Consider the following 20217-nt stretch of genomic DNA (forward strand, 5'->3'; position numbering starts at 1 on the left):
AAAGCCCCTCCTTCTCTCCTTCTCTAAATGCTCTGCACATCTCCAGTTCTGATTACCGACTGCCTCTCCCCAGCCTCATCCCCAGGCCCTGACATCTCTTCATTAAGTCCTAGAGCCCGGTTTATTCCCATGGCACTGCTTTGTCTGTCACTCTCTCCAGCCTTTCTGCATGCAGAAGGGAAAAGATCAGCCCCCAGCCGTGGCAGAGCAAGGCAAAGGGACCAGATGCCTCCTCCCCTTCCACCAGCATAACAAAGTCAATCGAGCAGCAGAATGAAACCCCGAGCCTCGGCCAGCGCAGCCTGCCTCGCTGCAATGAGCGGGGCTCAGAGCTGAGGAGGAAGCAGGAGCAGAGCAGTATCAGGCTGTGCTGTGTGTGGGAAAGGTTCCTTAAGGAAAAAGGAAAACACTTCATTAATAGCTAGAGACTCTCAGCTGTGCAGAGGCAGCTGAAACAGAGATCTGCTGTGCCGGGAGACATGGGGCTTGTTCTAGAAAAGGAGAAGGCTCCCTCTCTCCCTCCAAGCCGCCACCTCCTCCTCCAATTTTTACAGTTCAAAGGGATGTTTTATTAGTGCTCTTGGGTCAGGAGGCAGGACTGTCACCTCAGGGCTGCATGCATGGAGAGGGGTGCTCTTAGCCTCTCCCTCAGCTCTGCAAGAGCCAGCAGACCTTTAAGCACCTGCACTAGCAGAGATGGCATTAGCCAGAAGCGCCTGGCCACAGCGCCCTGCTCACCCTCCAGCAGACCTCCCCACCCGGGTGGGCATGGGGCACCATTCGTCCAAGAGGCTTTCCAAAGATAGGGAAGGATCATTCTCGCTCAAGAAAAGGAAACCGAGCCACGGATCAGGATGACAAACTGCTTGTCAAAAGATCGTCTGAGCTGGCCTCTGTGCTCTTCCACCCCAGGCAGAGCCGCGTTTCTGCTTCAGGTGTAAAGCTCCTTTGCTGCAGTTGGATTTTTACATTTATACAATCTTCCAAAACGTGGTGCCTAAACAACTAAAGCACCAGAACCCCAAACGGGAACGTGACAGGGGATGGGGACAGACACCGCTATGTCTATTGTGCTTAGCCAGAGACAAGCAGGTGGGATGTAAATAATTAGTGAGCAGGTTGTTGGCTGTGGAGTCAGCGTCCTTCCCCTTTCATCTGCTCTACACAGCGCTTTGAGATCAGAGAGAGACGGGACTTGCAGCCGACAGGGCTGCACTTCAAAAGGAACCACTCGCTTCATTGCTTCCTAGCGAACACCAACAGACAGGAACAGCTCCGGCCACCCACGAGGGACGGCAGCTGGCCCAGAGGACAACGGCTAGGGGCCAGCGTCTCACCGGAGGAGTGCGGATCTCGTGGGATGCAGGAGACGCAAGTCCTGTCCGTGTGCTCCAGTGCAAGCTCACCACGGGCTCTCCTTGGCCGAGCTGCCCGGTGCAACGCATCCGTCTCGAGCCGTTCTGGGGCCGAGCATGGCCGGAGCCCGCGCCCAGGGAAGCGGCACAAGGCAGGTCTTGGCCCCCGCGCCGCTTCCCCGGGGAGCGCTGCCATCGCCGCGGCAGCCGCACGGTGTCCTCCGCGCTCCGCAGCAGCGCGTGGGGCCCAGCGAGCCCTGCCAGGAGACCCAGGCTGGTTGTATCAGCGCTTGCTAAGCCTCACACAGCCTTTCTCCTCCAGCTACCCCTCTGCTTCCCTCTGCACAGGACAAAGGAAATTTCATCGGAAAAAAATCCCACTCTTCTCTCGAGTCGGGGACTGTTTTAAAAGAGGCACGTGACAAGCTGGAAAGAAGAGCGGTGCAGCAGCGTCTGGGCTTGCTGACGCAGGGATACCACGCTGACCCCAGCCGTAGCCGCCTACATCGACTCCCTCCCTCTTTTCAGTCCAGGTCCCCCCCTTTTATACGACCACAGCAGAGACGGCCCCGAGGCAGCCCTTCGCGCAGACAGGGCTTGCCCAAGAGCTCTTCTGAAGACAGCTGTTAATGGTGCAACTGCTGCAAGCTAGAACTGTAAAGCCAACAGTTCAAACAGCCCTCAGCTCAAACTGCTCAGGAAGCTGGAAACCAAATAAAGAGGAAGCGATGGCCGGGGTCTTTTGCCTTCACTGCCAAAGCAAAGCTTTGCCCAAAGCCACCACCCAGACTCGGGGGCTGAGAGAGCTCTAGAGCCAGAGGCAGGGCTCATATTTGCTTCTTTCTCCCAAGACTGAGCAGAGAACCCCCCAAACCATTGAAGGGGCTAAGAACTGGGTTGGAGCATTGCAGGTTGAGACCATCCATGCATGAAACCCAGCAAAGGCAATTTCTGAGCTAGTCCTGCACCAAAGGCAAGGTCTTCCCTCTGACTGAAACAGTCCATGGGCATTCATCCCTCCCGATCACGTTGGCAGCCCCTTGCTCCAGCTTCTGGCAAAGCAACAGTCAAATGCTACAAGTTTGCAGGAAAAGCCTTGCTATAAAGGCAAAAGAATGACCCCCCCCCCTACCACCACCACCACACGTGGCTGCAGATTCGGAGTTTCCCTTGTTGCAAGCCAGGCGGGTCTGTGCAGGGAAGCACATATAGATTGCTGGATGCTCAGAAAGGGCAACCTCACCTCAGCTCTCCCTGAACAACTTCTGACCTGTCTGGATACTCCTAGCACCTCTGAACCCTTGTCCTTTGACGGTGGGTCAGGACGGTAGGATGGAGGTGCTTGCCCATGCCCTGAGCTCCAGGGTCTTTCCTGTTGACAGGAGACAGGACGCACCAGCTCTGTGAGCAGTTCCTTCATCTGGGTTTCCCTGTAGAGCTCTGAAGGCTATCAGAGGGGACCCCTGGCTAAAGCGCTCCACGTGGGCTGCCCCCTTCCATCGTCCCGCTGTAGGGCTGGACCTGCAGCATCCAGGAGGAGGGAGAAGAGCCCTGGCTACAGGCTCCTACCGGCCACAGCTTCAGAGCACGGCTGGCTTTTAGCTGCCAGGCGGCAGAGCAGAGAGCTGCCAGGCTCCCAGGGCAGCTCAGGTGGTGCACGCACAGCCTCTGCGCTGCTGGGAGCCAGCCCCGCAGCACCACCACCGCTGCTGCTTGACGTAGCAGGGCGGCAGGGTCCTCCGCAGGAGCCAGCTAGGAATCAGAGACGCACAGGGCCTCCACAGCACTGCTCAGGCCCTGGTTCACCCCCCCGACAGCCAGCAGGCAGTTCCTGACCACGATGCTGGAGCAGGCGCAGCGCGGGGTGGGCATGGGGGGCAGGTTCTCCCACTTGTTCTTCTCTGGGTGGAAGGCCTCCACAGACTCCAGGACGGTCGGCTGGTTTCCTGGAAGCACAAAGTGAGGCACCAGGTCACCTGCAAGCATCCCCCGCTTGCCTGTTCTGAGCTCACATCTGCACTCTTCACCCCATCCTCTTACAGGGTCCTTTTCCCCTGCTCCCTTGGGCCAGCCAGGGCTGAGATCTCTCCGCTCTGCTCCACTGTGCAAAGACAGCACCCAACCCGTGTATGCTTTTGAAGTGTTACCACCGTCTCCAGCGCCTCACCTAGGCCCCCAGCCACGATGACTCTCCCTTTCAGGTAGCCAGCCACAAAGTCTGCTCGCCTTTTCTTCAAGTAGGAGGAGCGCTCCATCTTCATCCAGCCACCTGGGGAGGGAAAGGACAGACTGCTGGGTGGTCACTGTGCCATACAGATGTGCTGGGTTCAGGGCAAGTCCCTACTGAATTTTCTAGGCTGTTTAAGTCCCCTGAACCTAACCTTGGGCCTAACTCCTGAAAATAAAAAGAGAAACTACTGAAAGCTTGGGAACCCAGCTTTCCCAGGGGAGGCTGGTCTGGTCTCCAAAACCCCAGCAAGCTCCTCCCTTGCAAGCGAGTCCCCTGCATTCAGCACCGGCAGGTCTATTGGCAGCAAGCACTGCACCAGTATGGAAAACAGTGGAGAGGAGTATCCAGATTCTTGGGAAACCATCTGCCCCCTGGCCTTCTACTTGTCTGTGGAAGCATAGTTTTTCTGCTGAACCTTGGGATACTAAGAACCTGTGACAGTGGTCAGGTTTCTTGTCGACATGTCCAGGAGAGAACAGTTGAACCCTGCTGCCTCTGGACCCTGCTGCCTTGCCTCACTTACCCTGACCGCAGGTCTTCTGCCAGGCTGGGCTCAAGGCATCAGCAGCCATAGGACTCGGTAAATTAGAGATAGATTAAAGATAGCTGCTCTGCAAGTACAGCAAAGCCTCTCAGCCCTGAAGCACCCACACCCAGACACCCTGCAAGGCCACCCCAGGCCTCGAACACCACCCACCCATCTCATCCGGAAAGGACAGAACCATGACAGCCCCCCACCTTGTTCGATGTCAAACACATCCACAGTCCTCATGAACTTGGGCTGCCGGTAGAGCCGGCCCTGCCGCAGGCCCCCGAGACTGAAGAGTTTGTCTTCTGTGGGCACAAAGCTGGAGAAGGCCCTTTTGTTGGGGATGTTGGGAAACTTGGTCCATGATCTGGTCTCTGTGTCGAAGACCTCGAAGGCATTGATAGCGTACTTGGACTGCCTTCCGCCTGGGACAAAGGTGACGGAAAGAACAGGGTCAGTTTGGCTCAGACATCAAACAAGTCAGTGGCAACAAAAACCAAAGCGACCTCCTGGGGTAAGCTGAGAGCCAGAGCACTGCCAGCTGATATGATGCCTTTGGGTCTCAAGTTGTCTGGGATCAGGCCCTGCAGAGCCAGGTGGATCATCACCCTCATCCTCCTTCTTTCATTTCCTTTTCATGCAGTTAAAATACGTCTTTTTTTTTTTTTTTTTTTTAGATGCACCACTCCCTCCATCCCAGTGGCAGTAGGTAGCTAGTGCAGGAAGGTGTTTAATATGCACCAGTTTAATCAAGACAAATTCACAGCAGGGTAGGTACCAGCACTGGGAGAGCCTTTGCAATTCAGATAAGTTCAGCACCAGGGCAATCCAGCAACGGTAGCCCAGCCCTCACTGCGGAGTTCGTGAGGGAGCAGAAGAGCCAAAACAGCTGCTGTTACAACTGCCAAATATGCTGTATTATTCTTGCACCAATCAGATGCAAACGAATACAGCTATTCTCAGCTCAGATGCTCAGTGTTTTTGAAGAGTGAAAGTCTGCTTGCTACTGGGCCCACAAAATGTTCGCTAGCAGCAAACGAATGCAAAATAGATCAAAGGGTCTTTTGTGGAAGCCCCCTAAAGACAGCCAGCGTTGGCTGTTGCTTTGAGTAATCAGGACTCCTGGGTTCTGACCACAGCTTTGCTCCTGATATGCCATTTGGCCATGAGCTAACAGCAACATTTCTGTGCCTCAGTTTCCCTACATATAAGATGCGGCTAATGAAAATTGCTCCCAGCAAAATGCTTGCCCAGCATCCCCCAACAACTACAAGTCCTTCCTCTGCTAAAAAGCAGACCTTTCATGTAGGCGTGCAGTACTTTGACGGCATAAGGTAGATAGAAGTATTTTTGCTCATCAGTTGAGGCGAAGGGCTATCGCAGTCTCAGGACTGCAAACTGAGCAGGCAGCCTGACAAAGCCTAGCTGTATCCTGAGGCTGCCAGCAGCTGCAGACTGCTCTGGGATAAGGGAGGCTGTTTCCCCCGGCATGAACAACCACATGATCTCCGAGCTCCCGGGCATTTAAGGGTGCACAGGCTCTTGCAGATGCTTGCTAGGGAGTTGTGAATGGAAACCCAAAGCCCAAGCCAGCCCCACTCAAAACCTACGGCTGCAGGTGCAAGCTCAGTATTTCAGACGCCATGAGAAAGCAGGACAGGGGATAGAGGGGAGCATTTCCCAAAACCCCTTTAAGGAAGGCTTTCAGAGCTCATAGGGGTCTGAGATCAAAGGAGCCACTGCCCAGAAGTGGAGGAAGGTGGTGGCAGGCAGGACTGCTTCTTACCCAGCACATAGATCTTGGCGCCTCGCAGGAAGGATGTGGCAGCGTACCTAGGTGTGGGCATGGCCGCCAGCGACACCCAGATGTCCTTGAGCATGTCGTAATGCTGCAGGTAATTGTGCGGCCGCAGGTCAGATCCCATCCCACCAGCTGCATAGACCCTGTAGTCTGGGCAGGGCCAAGAAGCAAGAAGAACAGACTTAGGCGAGAGCATGAGAAACAGCCACATGCAAAAAAACCACATGCCACCGTGTGCGGTGGGCCAGAACCATCCACCTCCATCGGAGTCGCTGTGTGCTAACATGTCCTGGAGATTCTCGGTCCCTGCCAGGACCTACCCACCGGGCTCTGGGTCCCCTCCCTTAGGGCAGAGGGCACTGCTCCAGAGCATGGTTTGAAATAAGCCATCTGCACCTTCAGAAGGGAGGGGGATATCAGATCCAAACAGAACAGTGGCACTTTTGGGTTTCGTGCAACCGCTTTGATGCACGGGGAAGCCAGGAGCCTCTCTCCCCCCAGCCTTGGTGATGCCTCTTGCTGGAGCACAGGCATATTCAGTCCCAGGGCTTCGAGCAGGACAAGGAAGAGGTTAATGCGCCAGTCACCTTCCCCTCTCTTTGGTAACAGAAGCAATTTCTCCCTTTCTTTGTTTGCTCAGCACAGCCAGATAGAGATATCTGCAGCACTGCAGCAAACAAAGCACCTTTGTGTTCTCAGCTGGAAAAGCAGCTTCACACCGAGGGGGTGGTCGGCATAGCGTTGAGCCTGCCTGCCTTTGCCACCCCGTCTGGGCCATCAGGATTCATCCCAGGCCACCACAATAAGGTCACTGCAAATAAGGCCCTCGGGTCTCTCAGGGCTGCTCCTGATGATCCACCAGACCCATAGGACCTTTGAGCCCAGCTCTCAATGTCTGACAGGGAAAAGGTGCCGGGAGCACCTGTGTGCCAGGAGCGGAAAGCGCCCGTCTCCCACCCCTCTTGCAGCTCTGCTGATGCTCTTCCACCTGGCCTTGCTCTCCCTGTCCTGGAGCTGCCCTCCTTGGCCTCACCTGCCCCGCCACCATCGCAGGTTGGGGCTCCACCGAGGAGACCCAACACTCCTCTGCATGCCCCCACCATGCAGCGGGACCTGGTCCCCACGAGGGCACCGCAGCAGGCAGGGGCAATGCTGCGGTGCAGCCCCGTGGGGGCATAGCACGCCGCGAGGGGGACAGCAGGGGTGGCTCTTGTGACTGTCCTCACGGGACAGCCAGTGCACACCAGTTGCAGGAGGATGATGAAGCTCTTCCCATGGAGGGAGGGAGGGAGTTTGGCCCCACTCAGAGCTGGCACAGGACAGCAGCTTGGTGGTCCGCGCTGTGGGGGTCAGATCCAAGATGCACGCGAGGCACTGAAGCTATTTGTTCCTCACCAGTTCTGTATCAGCTATATCCATCCAGCTAACAACAAACCTGGCTCTCCAAAATAAATCCTTTTTGATCACAGCATCCAGCATTATCTCCTTCAACAAGCACTTCCCTCCAGAGACAAAATTCAGGAGCCCAGTGACAGCATCCTTGCCCACAGCCCTACAACAAGGCAGCTGGAAGAGCAGAGACTACGTCTGCATCCTTCAAGGATTTGGGTAGCTATTTCTGTTCCTGCCCTCTTGCACCACACTGACCCCTACCATATCTGTCAGTAGGCAAGATTATACTCAGAGAGAAAATCATCTCTAAGACAGTAAACATTACTTTTAAACATTCCTTGACAGTAGCTTTCAAATCCACTTAAGCAAACAAACCAAGAAGCTTTCAAAGAAGCTGCCTGGAGATTAGATTCATAATCCCAGGCACCGCGGGAAGCTGGCTGACCTCAGGCATGCTGCGCAGAACACAGCTCCTAGCCCCAGGCGCTTCAAAGCAGGGCAGAGAATGCTAAAGGAAATCAATGCTCCACATCTCTGCTTAGAAATTAAGATGGGGAGATACGGCAGAGCCTTGCAGGCATCTAACAATCCCCATTTAAGGCAGTGGTTTATGTAGGGGAGCTTTGCAGGAGTCCCCCACAAGGCCAGGCACTTCCCTTTCTTGTATAAGGATCTGAGCCCATAACTATGAAGCTGGATCTCTTTTGGCTGGTCTTGGGTTTGGACCAGAGACCTCCAGAGGTCCCTCCCAACCAAAATTGTTCTGTGGCTCTAAGACCTTCACCTCTCTTTGGCACCACAGCTCAGCCAGGGGTACACTCTGCTGAGCTACACCAGCCAGCATCACCATTCCTATTTTTCCAGCAGTTCCAGTGTAACAAGGATCACCCCACTGGTGGGCTGCAAGCAGACAAAGATTGGCCTGACACTTCTATCACAGTTTCCTTTGGGAGAAGTTTCCTCCCCCAGCTCTTCCTGCCCCTGTTCACAGACCTTTGTGGAAAGCTGCTTCAGTTGTCTCCACCTGCTGACTCTAACCTACCTCCTCACTCATGCATTTAGAGTGAAGTAGCCTGGTTTCCAGAGGTGCCTGGCACTCATTACACTCACTGACAGCAAGAGGATCTCTGAGCAGTCAGCAGGAGCCAGGTAGAGCCATCTGGAAATCAGTCTGGGCAAAACCATCATAAGGAGTTAGTTCTGTTCTCCAGTAAATAAAACTCTTGGTCATTTCAGAATGAGATCAAGAATTGCCCCAAACCTCTATTCATCCCTTCCTTTTCTCCTCACCATGGGACTCTGGCAGAACTAGACCTGAACTGGCTACAAGACCTTGGAGAAGTCTGACTGCAAACCCTGGAGCTTGGGCCTGTGAAATACACCCAGCTATCAGCACAGCCACGGTCCACATGGTTCAAAGGCTGAAGATTCAGAGCAAGCCACCGAGTTTATTTACTTTCAGTAGCCTCAGAGAAGAGTCTCTCTTCTTTAGCAGGTGGGTTGTGACAAAGACATAGGGCTCAACCTCTGCAAGCACCGAAAAAGTTTTGGAGAAGACTGTGACTTTGCCTTAGATTAAGATGGCGTTGCTCAGAAAACTGTTCTACTTGTGCATCAGGCAGAGCCTAACCCTCCCCAACTCTATCGCCCCCAAAGGCAACCCTCACGGGCCTAGAAGAGCATAGTAGGAACTGAATTTTCCTTGCCTTTTGCTGTCACCGAGATGCCCATGGCTGCTTCTCTCAGTGAATTCCTCTTCTTCCACTTGCCCTCGTCTATGTTGTACATCTCCACTATCTTCAGCGGCATCTGATTCACTCCGACCCCTCCTATCACCATGATCCGCTTGCCCAGGGTGGCCACCGCCACTCCAGCCCGGGCCGTGGGCATGGGAGGGAGGGAGTTCCACTGGTTGGCCTCAGGCGAGTAGACCTCAAAGCAGTCCATGGGGATGCCGTTGTCATCGCAGCCCCCGATGGCAAACACCTGGCCGCCAGCTTCCACCAAGGTCGAGTAGACCCTGCGGCTTGGGAGGGGAGCAAGGGTTTTCCACTGGAAATCTTTGGTATTAGCTAACTCCATTGCGGCTCGTGGGGCAAGGCAGCACCAGTCCCCTGTCCACGGGGAGCGGGCTGGCTAAGCTGCAAAGCAGAGCAGAGAAGTACCAGTCACCAGGGGAAAGCAGAGACACACACGAAGTGCAAACCCCATCCTCCCCCTGCCAGAGCTGCAGGCAGCCAGGAGCACAGCAAACCTTCAGCAATCAATGCATTTATTCCAGGCAGCCTCTAGCAGTTGCAAGCCCCATCTACTACCCCCCAACGCAGAGCAGCAGGGATTGGTACCTTTCAGTGCGTCTCCATTAATCCTGCAGTTCCAGATCTGCCTTAGAAGCCCACGCAGAGATCGATCCTAAAAATAAAGCAAAACAAAAGGGGGAAAAAAAAAAAAAAAAAGGCAAGAGAGGTTGGAGTCAGTTTGTTATCCTGTTTCCTGAGCATTCCCACCCCCAAGCGACATTCAAACTGAGGAGGCTGCAAGCTGTCTGCTCACTTCTCTGGCTCTGCTTTCCTGCCTGCTTAGGAACTTTTCCTTGTTCCCTCCTCCTCTGATCCAGTTATGCCTCCTGACCCTTGTTTACATCTTCCTGCATGCCCTGATCCAATAAACCCAGCTGGGAAAGGCAAAAGCGACCACTCGGCCCTCAGCCCCGACTCTCTGGCTGTGCCACACGCTGCTTTACAGCAGATCTGTAAGGGATCCAAAGAGCAGCCCATTAGGAGAGAGACACAAGCTCCCGCTGGAAGCCCAGGATCATTTTCTCCTCTCCCTCAGAACAGCTGTGAAGCATGCAGATGAGATTAATTAGTGCAGGAAGACAGAGAGAGGGCAAACAGAAAGGAACAAAGGCAGCAGCTCGCTCACTCGCCCAGCGTGGTGGGATAAGGTGCACTGTGCAAAGAACATCTCCACCTTCACTGTGGAACCGGGGTTGTTTAACAGCAGCCCTTAAAGCAAGGTAAGGTTCATCTTCGCCCTTGCAGACTGCAGCAGCCTCTCCACCTGCACACACATCTGGAGACAGGACCGTAGGGTAGAGCGAGCATTTGCTAAAACAGAGGGGACGCGCCTGGCTGAGCGTTCACCTGGGCAGGACACTGTCCCCTTCCCTTCACCCCACGCTGACATTTTAATGCTTGTTACTTACTGTGCTTTCCTGAGCTGGTCCCAAACCGCCTTCCAGCAGGTACCACAACTGCCACTGCAAAAAGCAAGGCTGGGAGGGGGAGGAACCGGCCCAAGGTCACGCCGAGATCTGGGAACGACAGGGAGAAGAGATGCCTTAGCTCTGAGCCCATGCTGCCCAGCTGAGCCGCCTTTCCCCGACACGTCGCACCCCAGGCTCCCTCCCCGCACCGCTGGCTGGACAGCGCAGCCCCACACGTCCGCAGCAACCCACCGCCCCGGCCGCGGCACTTTCTCCTAGGCCTGTTTCGGGGGATGGCATGGACTAGCCTTCCCCAGGGAGCGCTCACTTCTCCAGGCTTGACCCCATCCCTCCAGATCTGCCCATCGCTGAGCCCTCCGGCAGCAAGAGCAGAAGTCCATAGCCTGGTGACAGCCACCGACAGCCGCCTTTAGTCACCCACCGCTTCTGATGACCAGGGCGGGCACGCAGCACTCGTGACCCACCCTGTGGGCAGCACACTGGGGATGCCACACACTTCTCCTATACATTCACGCCTGTCGTGTTCAGCAGGTAAGCAGGGAGAAAGGGAGGGCCAGGCCATTTACTCACTCACTTTATCTCAGGTAAGTACAACACAGCTGTCACCACAAACTCCTCATCTCCTACTCTGCCTTGGGGCATAGCCTGCAAGGACCATCTGAACCTGAGACCAATTTCTATGGTCATGTTAGTCCCTAGATTCTTCTCTGAGAGCGCAGACCAGGGGACCCTGGTGGGAAGGGCAGGGCATCAGTGAAAAAGGCCTCAGACAGCTGGACCGAGGTCCATCAAAATCACTTTACATGAGTCTGAGTTGGCATAAAACCCCATCAATCTAAACAGCACTGATCGAGGAAGTTTGTTTATTTTAAGTTATTCTCCCAAATAAATTTCAGCAGCCAGCTAAACATTACTTATTACATAAAGAACATGATTAACAAAGCCGTAAACACTCCTTTGACTGCAAACCTGCAGCAGCAGGGCGCAACATGTGCACATGCGCACAGCACCGGGCTCAGCGGAGGCCACAGCACAAACAAACCCAAAGCAACAATATAAAGCAGCGGCAAGTCAAACCACGCTTCGCATCCTCCCAGCAGCCCAAGAGAAAGGGACAGACAGCAGATGAGATCACTAGCTGTTGTTCTCCGCTCTCTTCGGTACCTTGCTGTCTGATGTGCATCACCACCCACAACCGGATCAGCTCAGGGATTTTTGCCTTGGCAGTTTAGAAGCTCTGGACTAGTGCTTTCATGAATAATTAATTCTCTCCAGGTGAATTTTCATGCGTTCATCTCAGACAAATCCAGCATGATCCAGTAAATTAGAAAAGCAGACCCAGCTCCTGTTTCCAGGATTATGACAGATTTGCTTTCTGACCTCCAATACATCACTTCCCTGCCCTGTGCCTCAGTTTCTTCAACTGTGAAGTGCAGTCCTGGGATGACACAATCAGTATCACTCAAATACCTGACAAAAGCAGAACCTCACTGTTGGTGCCAGTTTATCTGTTATCATTAGGGAATAGCCAAAGCTCGAGCATAATTTCCTGGGGTTTTTTTAGTAAGTCATTGGCTGAAAATTCTCTTTAAACATATCAGCACACAAAATCCATGAGTGTGATTCAAAGCATTTCAAGATGGGCGAGAATATTTCTGTTGAGTGCTGGGCAGCTCCTTCATGAGAACAGGCAGAGCAAAGACCTGCAAATTCATTACAGCTGTGGTCCCGGACAACTGGAACCAAAAGATCCGGAGAGCCACCGTGTTCAGCAGCAGTAACGCAAACCCCCTCTCAATTCAGCTGCCCTGGCATTAGAAGAATTTGCTGTTTTTCTCTGCCATGCATATAAAAGAAAACCAAGGTCAGTCTGCAGCAGTGTACCAACACCCTTTCTCCTTGTCTCTCCAGGATCCTTGACTTTTCACTAGAAAGCAATACCGATGCTGCGCCTTAGGAGCTGGGAGTTGTCAAAACGTGCTGACCAAACATCCCAGTGCGCTGCGGCCACGTTCACCTCCCAGGCAAGTGGAATTATCACCTCATTATACCAAACAAATTGGAAGCATTAACGTTTTTCCTAAAGGGCTGCATTAAAATCCAAACAAACGGTAATTGCTTTCCTGTTGGAGGGGGTGGCAGGCGACATGCCGAGCCCACGCCAGAGCTGCGCAGCCCTCGCAGCCCGGAAAACACCGGTCTAAAAGCGCTGCTGGCAGGACGGCAGCCCGCACGGCCCAGGGCCTCGGCAGGGCTTGCCGAGAGGAGCGCGGCCAGGCAGGGAGAGCCCCGCAGCGGCCACACGGATGCACGAGGACCAGGCGGAAGAGGGCAACCCCTCCACGCTCAGGCCGAGCTCCCTGCGCTCCAGCATTTAGATGCTCTCGCCGAGGAAGGGGTCTTTCCTCGCCCCTCAGGTTGCACCAGGCTCAGGTTTTAAAGAGCCCACGGTTTGGTGACACTCATTGCAGTGATTTGTGATCTATAAAAGAGAGGCCGTCCTGGCACATATTAAAAGTGATAGACCACCCGACCAGGGGAGAAAGATCTCGTGGCTGTACCAGGTGCTGCTGAGTGTGGGCGGCTGCTTTTGCTTTCTTTCCCACATTATCTTCCTCCGGGATTTAGAAGCTTTTGTCTCTGGGCTCCCCAAATTCCCTCAGCTACAGAGGGCCAGCACAAGGCCTAGACAGAGCTGAAGTCTCTCACCTTTATCCAAAAGGGTTTTTTTTAGGCTTAGCAACTGACACAAGCTAGTATATGTCTAAACATCGCACTGTAATGCTATTACATGACCAGAGAGCGAGGTGGTCCTACTTACAGCCCTCCAAATCGAAGGAAATGCAAAAAGACCCCAGATAGCTAAAAGCCACTGAGATACACCCAAATCTTCTGGTTTAACATCCATGCTGAGGAAATCCAGCCTAAGGCGTCATTGTACATACCCCTCTGCCACACACGCATGCACACACTCCCCCTCCTCGGAGGAATTCAGTGAATTGCAGAGAGCGCATAGAAGAAGTGGCAAGAAACATCTAAGCCTTCCCCCAGCTCCGAGGCAAATGCAACTCTATAAATTCATCCCAAAAGATGTTTGTCATACTGGCTCTGAAGAATCTCCAGCACTTCCACAGCCCCAGAAACAGATCGGTCCTGAGCCTCCCAGAGCACGTACTCCAGTACTCACCAGCCCTTACGTGAACACTGCTCATTTTGGGGACACCATGAAAATCCAGGTGACCACCGTGCTTCTCCTCCGCATCTCATTATAACTTCACATGAGCTGTTCACAGCTGACTGTGCTTCACTGACCTGTGTAGTGTGACTCCAAATTCACTTTGGATCTGAAGGTAAGTCACACCCAGGACCCTTGTCACAGCCCCATCAGGAGCTGGCACATCACCGCTCCCCATATCGTCTCCAGGCTGCCAAATTCCAGCACGTCCCTTGCTGTCACCGGGAGTGGGTTAAAACAGAAATGCAGACAGCCGCCAGCCTGACAGGGAAACCTATTAGAGAAACTACTCCTTTTGAGAAAGCTCTGGTACTCACCTAAACGTCATGCCAGATAAGCACTGGGCAGTCCTGCAGCGCGCCAGCCAACGTGACAAAAGAGGGGCTGCAAAGCTCACAGAAAACAACACGACATCCAGCCAGTATCAATAGCCAGAGCGATAATTATTCTCAGTGCACCGAGGGCTGGCGTCACAGAAGAGGTAGAAACAGGGGGAACAATAGGCTGGGAAGAGCACACCAGCGCCGAAGAGATAACAGCTCCCGTCCCTGCGCACCACGCAGCAGCGAGCAGCTTCATTTCAGCTCTCTTTTGGCTGCGTGCACTCTATTAAATAAAGAGCAGGGAGAGATGACACAGCACAGGCTGCAAGGAAGACAGCTAGAAGGAGATGATTCAGTGCAGGGAACCTGTTTCTGTCCCAAGGAATAGCTGTGGTATGAGGCCAGGAGCAGAACAGGAGGAAGAATATGGAGCAGAACGGGAGGCTGGTGGAAATCCCAGAAATTTCACCTAGTGCCAGGACAGGGGTGTCAGACGCAGCCCAGGTCTCCCCTGCATGCTTTTTCCTGACAATCTTCCAGGTGCACATCCAAGTGCACCAGCAATGCTCAGGTGCTCTCCTAGCACTGCTCCAGGCACAGGGATCCAAAAACCCAGCCTGGGGCAGGAACAAGTCCATAGAAAGGTCAGCGTCAGTCCCTCATGGATCGAGTCTTCTGTTCCCGGTGTTACCCGAGAGCACAAAACACCTCTCCAAGGGGCAGAGGCCGCGAGAGGTGCCAGGGAAGGGGTGTCAGATGCTGTGCACGAGGCCCAAGGATGCTCCTGGGGCAGGCTCTCCAGGTCCTTTGGGCTCTGCTTTCCTCGGGTCTTCCTGGGGCTGAGTTAAAACTCCCTGCCGCGAGGTGGATGCTCGGTTCAGCTGTGCTGGGGAGCCAGTTGCACCAAGGTCAGCGCTAAATCCGCAGACGTCGGGACTCCAGGCCTGCCTGGAAGAGCTGTCTGTCCAGGGACATCTCCCCTCCTCAAAAACTAAGGCAAAAACTAGCTACCAGCAGCGGGAGCTGCCTTGAAATCACAGAAGCATCGCTTACTGGCTAGAATCAGGGATTTGGGGGAGAGATGAAAAACAGGAAAGGAAGAGAAAAGGAAGGAAAACACGATGACGTTATCTTTATGCTGTTCTCACCTGCCCTGAAAGTTAGTTATTATACAGTATTCAAACGCTTGCCGCATCCTTGGAAGTTTCAGATGCGGGTGCAGCATGTAAACCTCAGCCTTAGTCACTGCAACCGAAGCGAGCTGCTCTCGCTCTTGGAAGCACGTAAATGTCACGGCGGGATCACCCTTTACACTGGCAGATACACACGAGCACGGTGCGAGAGGCCCTATCGCTGCACGCCCAGACGCCAACCTTCGCTGTAAAACACGCATTCTTGCTTCGGCAAAGACACGGCCAACAAGAAACACGTGACGTTCACGGGGCAGATCTGCCAGGAGGCTCAAAGTCCACATCAGCCACGGCTCGGCACTCAGAAGGGGGCCATAAATTCCTCCTCCGCTAGGGAGAGGGCTCGCTTGCCTGCCCCCCGATACAGGGCAGGCTGCCACAGGAGCCCAGCGCCCCAAAGCCGCCCGCGGGACCCTCCTCGGGGTCCCGAATCTCCTGAGACCTCAGCCTGCAACCAGCACGACCCTCCGCAGACCCTCGCCAGGAATTCAGGGACCTGAATAGGACCAGGGTCTTCGGAAAAGTCTCGGCACCTTTTCCGAAGTCTGCAGCATGAGGAAACCTGAGCCTCTCATCCAAAGTTTTCACACCGCCCTGCCTGGGTCCATGCGCACGACTTTGTCCTCTCCGCTGCCGTCGCCTGCAGAAAGGGACCACGCGGCCCAGCCTAACGCTGTTTCCTGGCGACACTTAAAATTAGATATAGATAGTCTCTAAGCTTAGACTATCATTTCATAGTCCTAACCCACAAGAGCTCACATATTACCAGCCTGGGTTTTTCAATGACTCCAACTTAAACCATTTAGGCAGAAAAGGCAAAAAAAAAAACCCAACCAAAACACACACACACACACACACACACACACACACACAAAAACCCATAATACCTCTGAGAACTGGGGCTCTGGTGCTGCCTTTACTTCTTCCTTGCTCAAACCCCGGCAGCCGAGGTTTTGAACAGAACATACATGAAATTTTAAGTCGGGTATTTCTGACCTCTCGTCGCACTGAATCACGTTTCCTTTCCATAGTAACGGCTACCCAGAAAAATAACAACAGAAAAATCCACCAGTTCCTTGCAAATTAGTCAGCTGGCAAAAGAGATGGTTCAGTTATAAGGAAAAAGCAAAAGGACTGCAGCTATAAGAGAATTAATTGTACCTTTATGCCAAGCGCAAGAAGCAGCGCTCCGAGCAGTCCATTTTGTGTGGTCTCAGTTCCTGAGGATCTCTGTTCCCAGACACAGACACACGTACGCACGGACCGAGCGTGAAGACAGCAGGCTACGAGCAATCTGACCTCCTCCCCGGCTTTCCCCTTCCCCCATCACCAGTCCCTTGAGAGCATTTTCAGCCTCCTCATGCCAAATGTAATTTCCTGACGTTGCTAACGGGAGGGAGGAAGGCAGAGAGGCCGTGGAAGGAAATATTCCACGGCTAACAGCAAAGCAAGCGTAAGTCAGCGGGATGCCAGAAGCAAGCTTCGGCATGCGATGGGACGGGAAGGAAAGATGCTTCAGTATTTGGCACTTGCTGGCACAGGGACGAAGAGCAGCCTATCCTTTTCCCTGGGCGGGCTGAAGAGACAGAGGAACAAGGTAGGATTTATTCACACTGCAATTTGTCTTGGGAGAGACATAGAGTTACAGTTTCATCAAGAGAAAAAACAACCCACCTGCTGGAATGAGCACTGCTCCTTCCCCAGCCGCCCCAGCATCGCCCGCTCCGGTCCCCCAGCGCTGCCGCTGCCCTCTGCGACAGCGGAGATCCCTTTGCATGGGTCAAACGCACGAGGTCCCCTCCGAGCCCTTTAGTCTCACTGCTTACGTTCATAAAGCTCTTGTCACTCTGCATTTAGGCCGCACGCCTCCGGCGGGAATGCCGAGAGCTTGGGCCAGACTTTGGGCTGGGGCGCTCACAGCGCGCGCCCGTTCCTGCCCGCTGCCCGGGCTCCGAGGGCCGAGCTGCCGAAGAGGCTGAAAACACTTGATTTGGGGGATGCTGCAAAGCAAACAACAACAGCAAAAAAAAAAAAAAAAAAAAAAAAAAGCCTCCTTGACCTACTTTTTTCTTTTCGAACACAAACTCAGCTTTGTCTCCGACTGCACATCGAAAGCCCAGCCTCATGCTCAGCCAAAGCAACCCCCCCCCCCCGCAGCAACCTGCCGGCCTCTGCCCCAAAGCCTTCCAGAAGCGCCCCGTACTCACGGCTCCCCAGCGGCAGCGAGTCCGGGCGAAGCTCGGCTCTTTAGCGGAGACGCTCTTCAACTTTAGCACGGGGAAGCCCGACCGCTCGGCACCCGCGGGAGCGGCTCCCCCTCCTCGCGGCTCCTGCCTCGCGCGCAGCCGTCCCCCTCGCCCGCACGCTCCCGGCTCCGGCTCCCCGCAGGCTGCAGCCCTTGGTAGGAGGGAAGCGAACCACAGGCAGGAGCAGCCGGGGGTGGGAGGGGGGCGTGGGAGGGAGGCGAGGGGCTCGTAGCACAGAGAAGGAAAATCAGCATAAATCCAGCAGCCCTGATCTTCGCTCTCCTACAAGAGATGCAGGGCGATTAGAGCGAGAGCGTTCCCGTCTGCTGCGGCGAGCGGTATTTCCCGCGGTGCCCGGAGCGCGAGGGGTGTGCGTGCGTGTGTGCGCTGGATTACCAGACCCATACTTGAGCCTTTTATGGCTCCCCACGCTCGCACAGGATGTTCTGCAACAGCAGCTCTCCCTCCCTCCGCTGCAAAACCAAAACTATTAGAAAAGGGAGAGAGACGGACAAAAATAGAGTAGGAGCTGAAAAGCAGGAGCAGCTTCCAATAGGACGCGGAAACCCTAACGTAACGCCACGGAGTTCCCCGGGGTCCGGCAGCACCTCAGGCGAGGGCCGAGCCGAACTGGGGGACGCCTCGCGAGCCTGCCCCGGTGGGTCCCGCGGCGCGGGCTGCCCAGCTCGCCCATCGCGCCCCTGCTCCCCGCGGAGAGCGGCAGGGCGCCCGCAGACCCCGCGCGCGCCCCCTCCACGTCTGCACGGAGGGCGCAGCAGGAACGCTTCGGACCGCCGCAACGCCAGGGCTTCTGCTCTCTACAGCCACGACCCTCGCCACCCCAGAGCAAACGCTTTCTTCCGAAGTCCCAGCGCAGCGTTAGGATGCACAGCCCCTTGGGCCACGGTTGTATCACAGCTGTCACAGTCTTCGCGGGAGCAGATGTTTCCCTGCCTCTCAGTCTTCCCGGGCTTATGCTTCCCTGACCCACTTCTCAATTCTTCTCTTAAAGGTGATGCAGAATAACTTGGAATCTGGAAAAATCATTTCTGAGCAAGAGACCAAAAGACAAAGATCCTTTTAACGCATCTTCCATCAAGTTCCAAAGCTCCTTCGCAGAGGCGAATCCGCAGTCCAACCCAGCAGATATTTCCAAGCCTTCAGGATACTCCCTTAGCTCTGAAAAATCCACAGCACTCAGATTTCCGCTGCTGCGTGTCGTGCTCATACAGTTTTCCCCACTGACACAGAGCTGCGACCGCGCGTGGTGCTCAGAGCACCAAGAGCCACGCTTGAGCACTCAGCAGCTTTTGAACCTGCAGCGTCCAGAGCTGAAAGCACGAGGCTCTTCCATCTCGGAGGGACCCGCTCCTCTGGTCGCCGGTTCCAGCAGCAAGCACCAGCCGGGGAGGGTGACAGTCTCCAGAGCTGGCCTCAGGAGGGGTCAAGTTCATCTCTGGCTTGCAAAAGGCCCCTAGCTATTGACCGTAAGTTCAGCCCTGTAGCGATCCAGACAAGGTTTACTCTTGCGATGGCTGATGCTGATCTAGATAGACTATTTTCAAGCAGCTCTAGCCATAAAATAAGAAAAATGAGGAAATCAACAAGAAGTTGAGTCAATGACTCCACATAAAAACAAATTCCCATCCCCTACCAGCTATTTTAATCTGCTGTTAGCTTTCCAGTGGGAGGATTCAATTTGCATTTAAATAAAAAGCTCAAGCACAGGGCCAATCTAACATTAAAATGTTCATTACGGAGGCATTTACCTCTTAAGAAATTTAAAAAGACCTCAAAGTGGATTTTAACAGGGGGGCTATTAGCAGTCTGGCATTATTGGACACTTAGTATTTGTCAGTTATTATTTACCAGACTGCTTACAGATCAGTCCAGGTAGCTCTAAACCCAGGGCTCCAGCAAGTCTGCAAGATCTTCGCTTACAAGCACAGAGGTGGGAAACCATTGCAAAAGGTCTTCTCGAGCCACAGAAGACCTGACTGCAGAGTGCTCAAATTTAGCTCAAAGTCAGCTCCGCTCCTTCCCCACGACAGAGCAGGCACCAGCTCGGAGCTGCCCCGACCCCGCTACCAGCCAGAGCCCTGCCGCGGGCGACCCGGGAATGAGCTGGCTGGGACAGAGCCCACTGCCCACCTTCCGCCTCCAGTCCCAAAGTGGCTTTTGGATTGAAATCAAATAAATGGAATGGGCAAATGGAAACTAAAGTTCTCATTTTGGTATAAAAATATATATATATATATATCAGACTTCTATTGGGGGGGGAGGGAGGACCCCTCTCATGCAGACAGACTGCATACTTTCAGGAGCAAAGACTAAGCGGCCTCTTCCGTTTATGCCATGTTGAACGAATGAGGTCCTGATCCAGGGCTGTCGGTCCAAGCACGAAGATGTTAATGTTTTATTCCAATGCCCTGGCCTAGCCGCAATTCAGTTAACACCAGCATTTCCACCAGTGTTTCCATAGCAAATAGGATGTTTTGTTTTGTTTTCTTCAAGTGTGCGGTAAAAGCTGGCAAGATGCTCTTTGTAAGGGCCTACTTGTAGTCTTTGCTTCTTGAATCCTCTGTCGTAGAGATTTGGTGTGTTGCAAAGATCACGTGTACAGAGGAACACGCAGCTAAGGACAAAAGGAAGGAGACAAGTTTTTATGCCTATTTGTTCCCATGTTT

The 20217-nt window shown here is 54.0% G+C and overlaps 1 protein-coding gene across 1 annotated transcript; it reads right to left on the reverse strand.

Moving 5' to 3' along the window:
• Window positions 1-2960: 2960 nt before the first annotated feature.
• Window positions 2961-17706, reverse strand: KLHDC8A (kelch domain containing 8A). Its single transcript, XM_067310603.1, has 8 exons — window positions 17492-17706; window positions 10516-10623; window positions 9653-9719; window positions 9014-9448; window positions 5901-6065; window positions 4324-4539; window positions 3523-3624; window positions 2961-3301 (listed from the first exon to the last, which is right to left on the reverse strand). The coding sequence occupies exons 4-8, from the start codon at window positions 9387-9389 to the stop codon at window positions 3108-3110; spliced, it is 1053 nt and encodes a 350-aa protein (XP_067166704.1). The 5' UTR covers window positions 9390-9448; window positions 9653-9719; window positions 10516-10623; window positions 17492-17706; the 3' UTR covers window positions 2961-3107.
• Window positions 17707-20217: the final 2511 nt, after the last annotated feature.

Source organism: Apteryx mantelli, chromosome 25 (assembly GCF_036417845.1).
Source record: "Apteryx mantelli isolate bAptMan1 chromosome 25, bAptMan1.hap1, whole genome shotgun sequence".
Lineage (NCBI taxonomy): Eukaryota > Metazoa > Chordata > Aves > Apterygiformes > Apterygidae > Apteryx > Apteryx mantelli.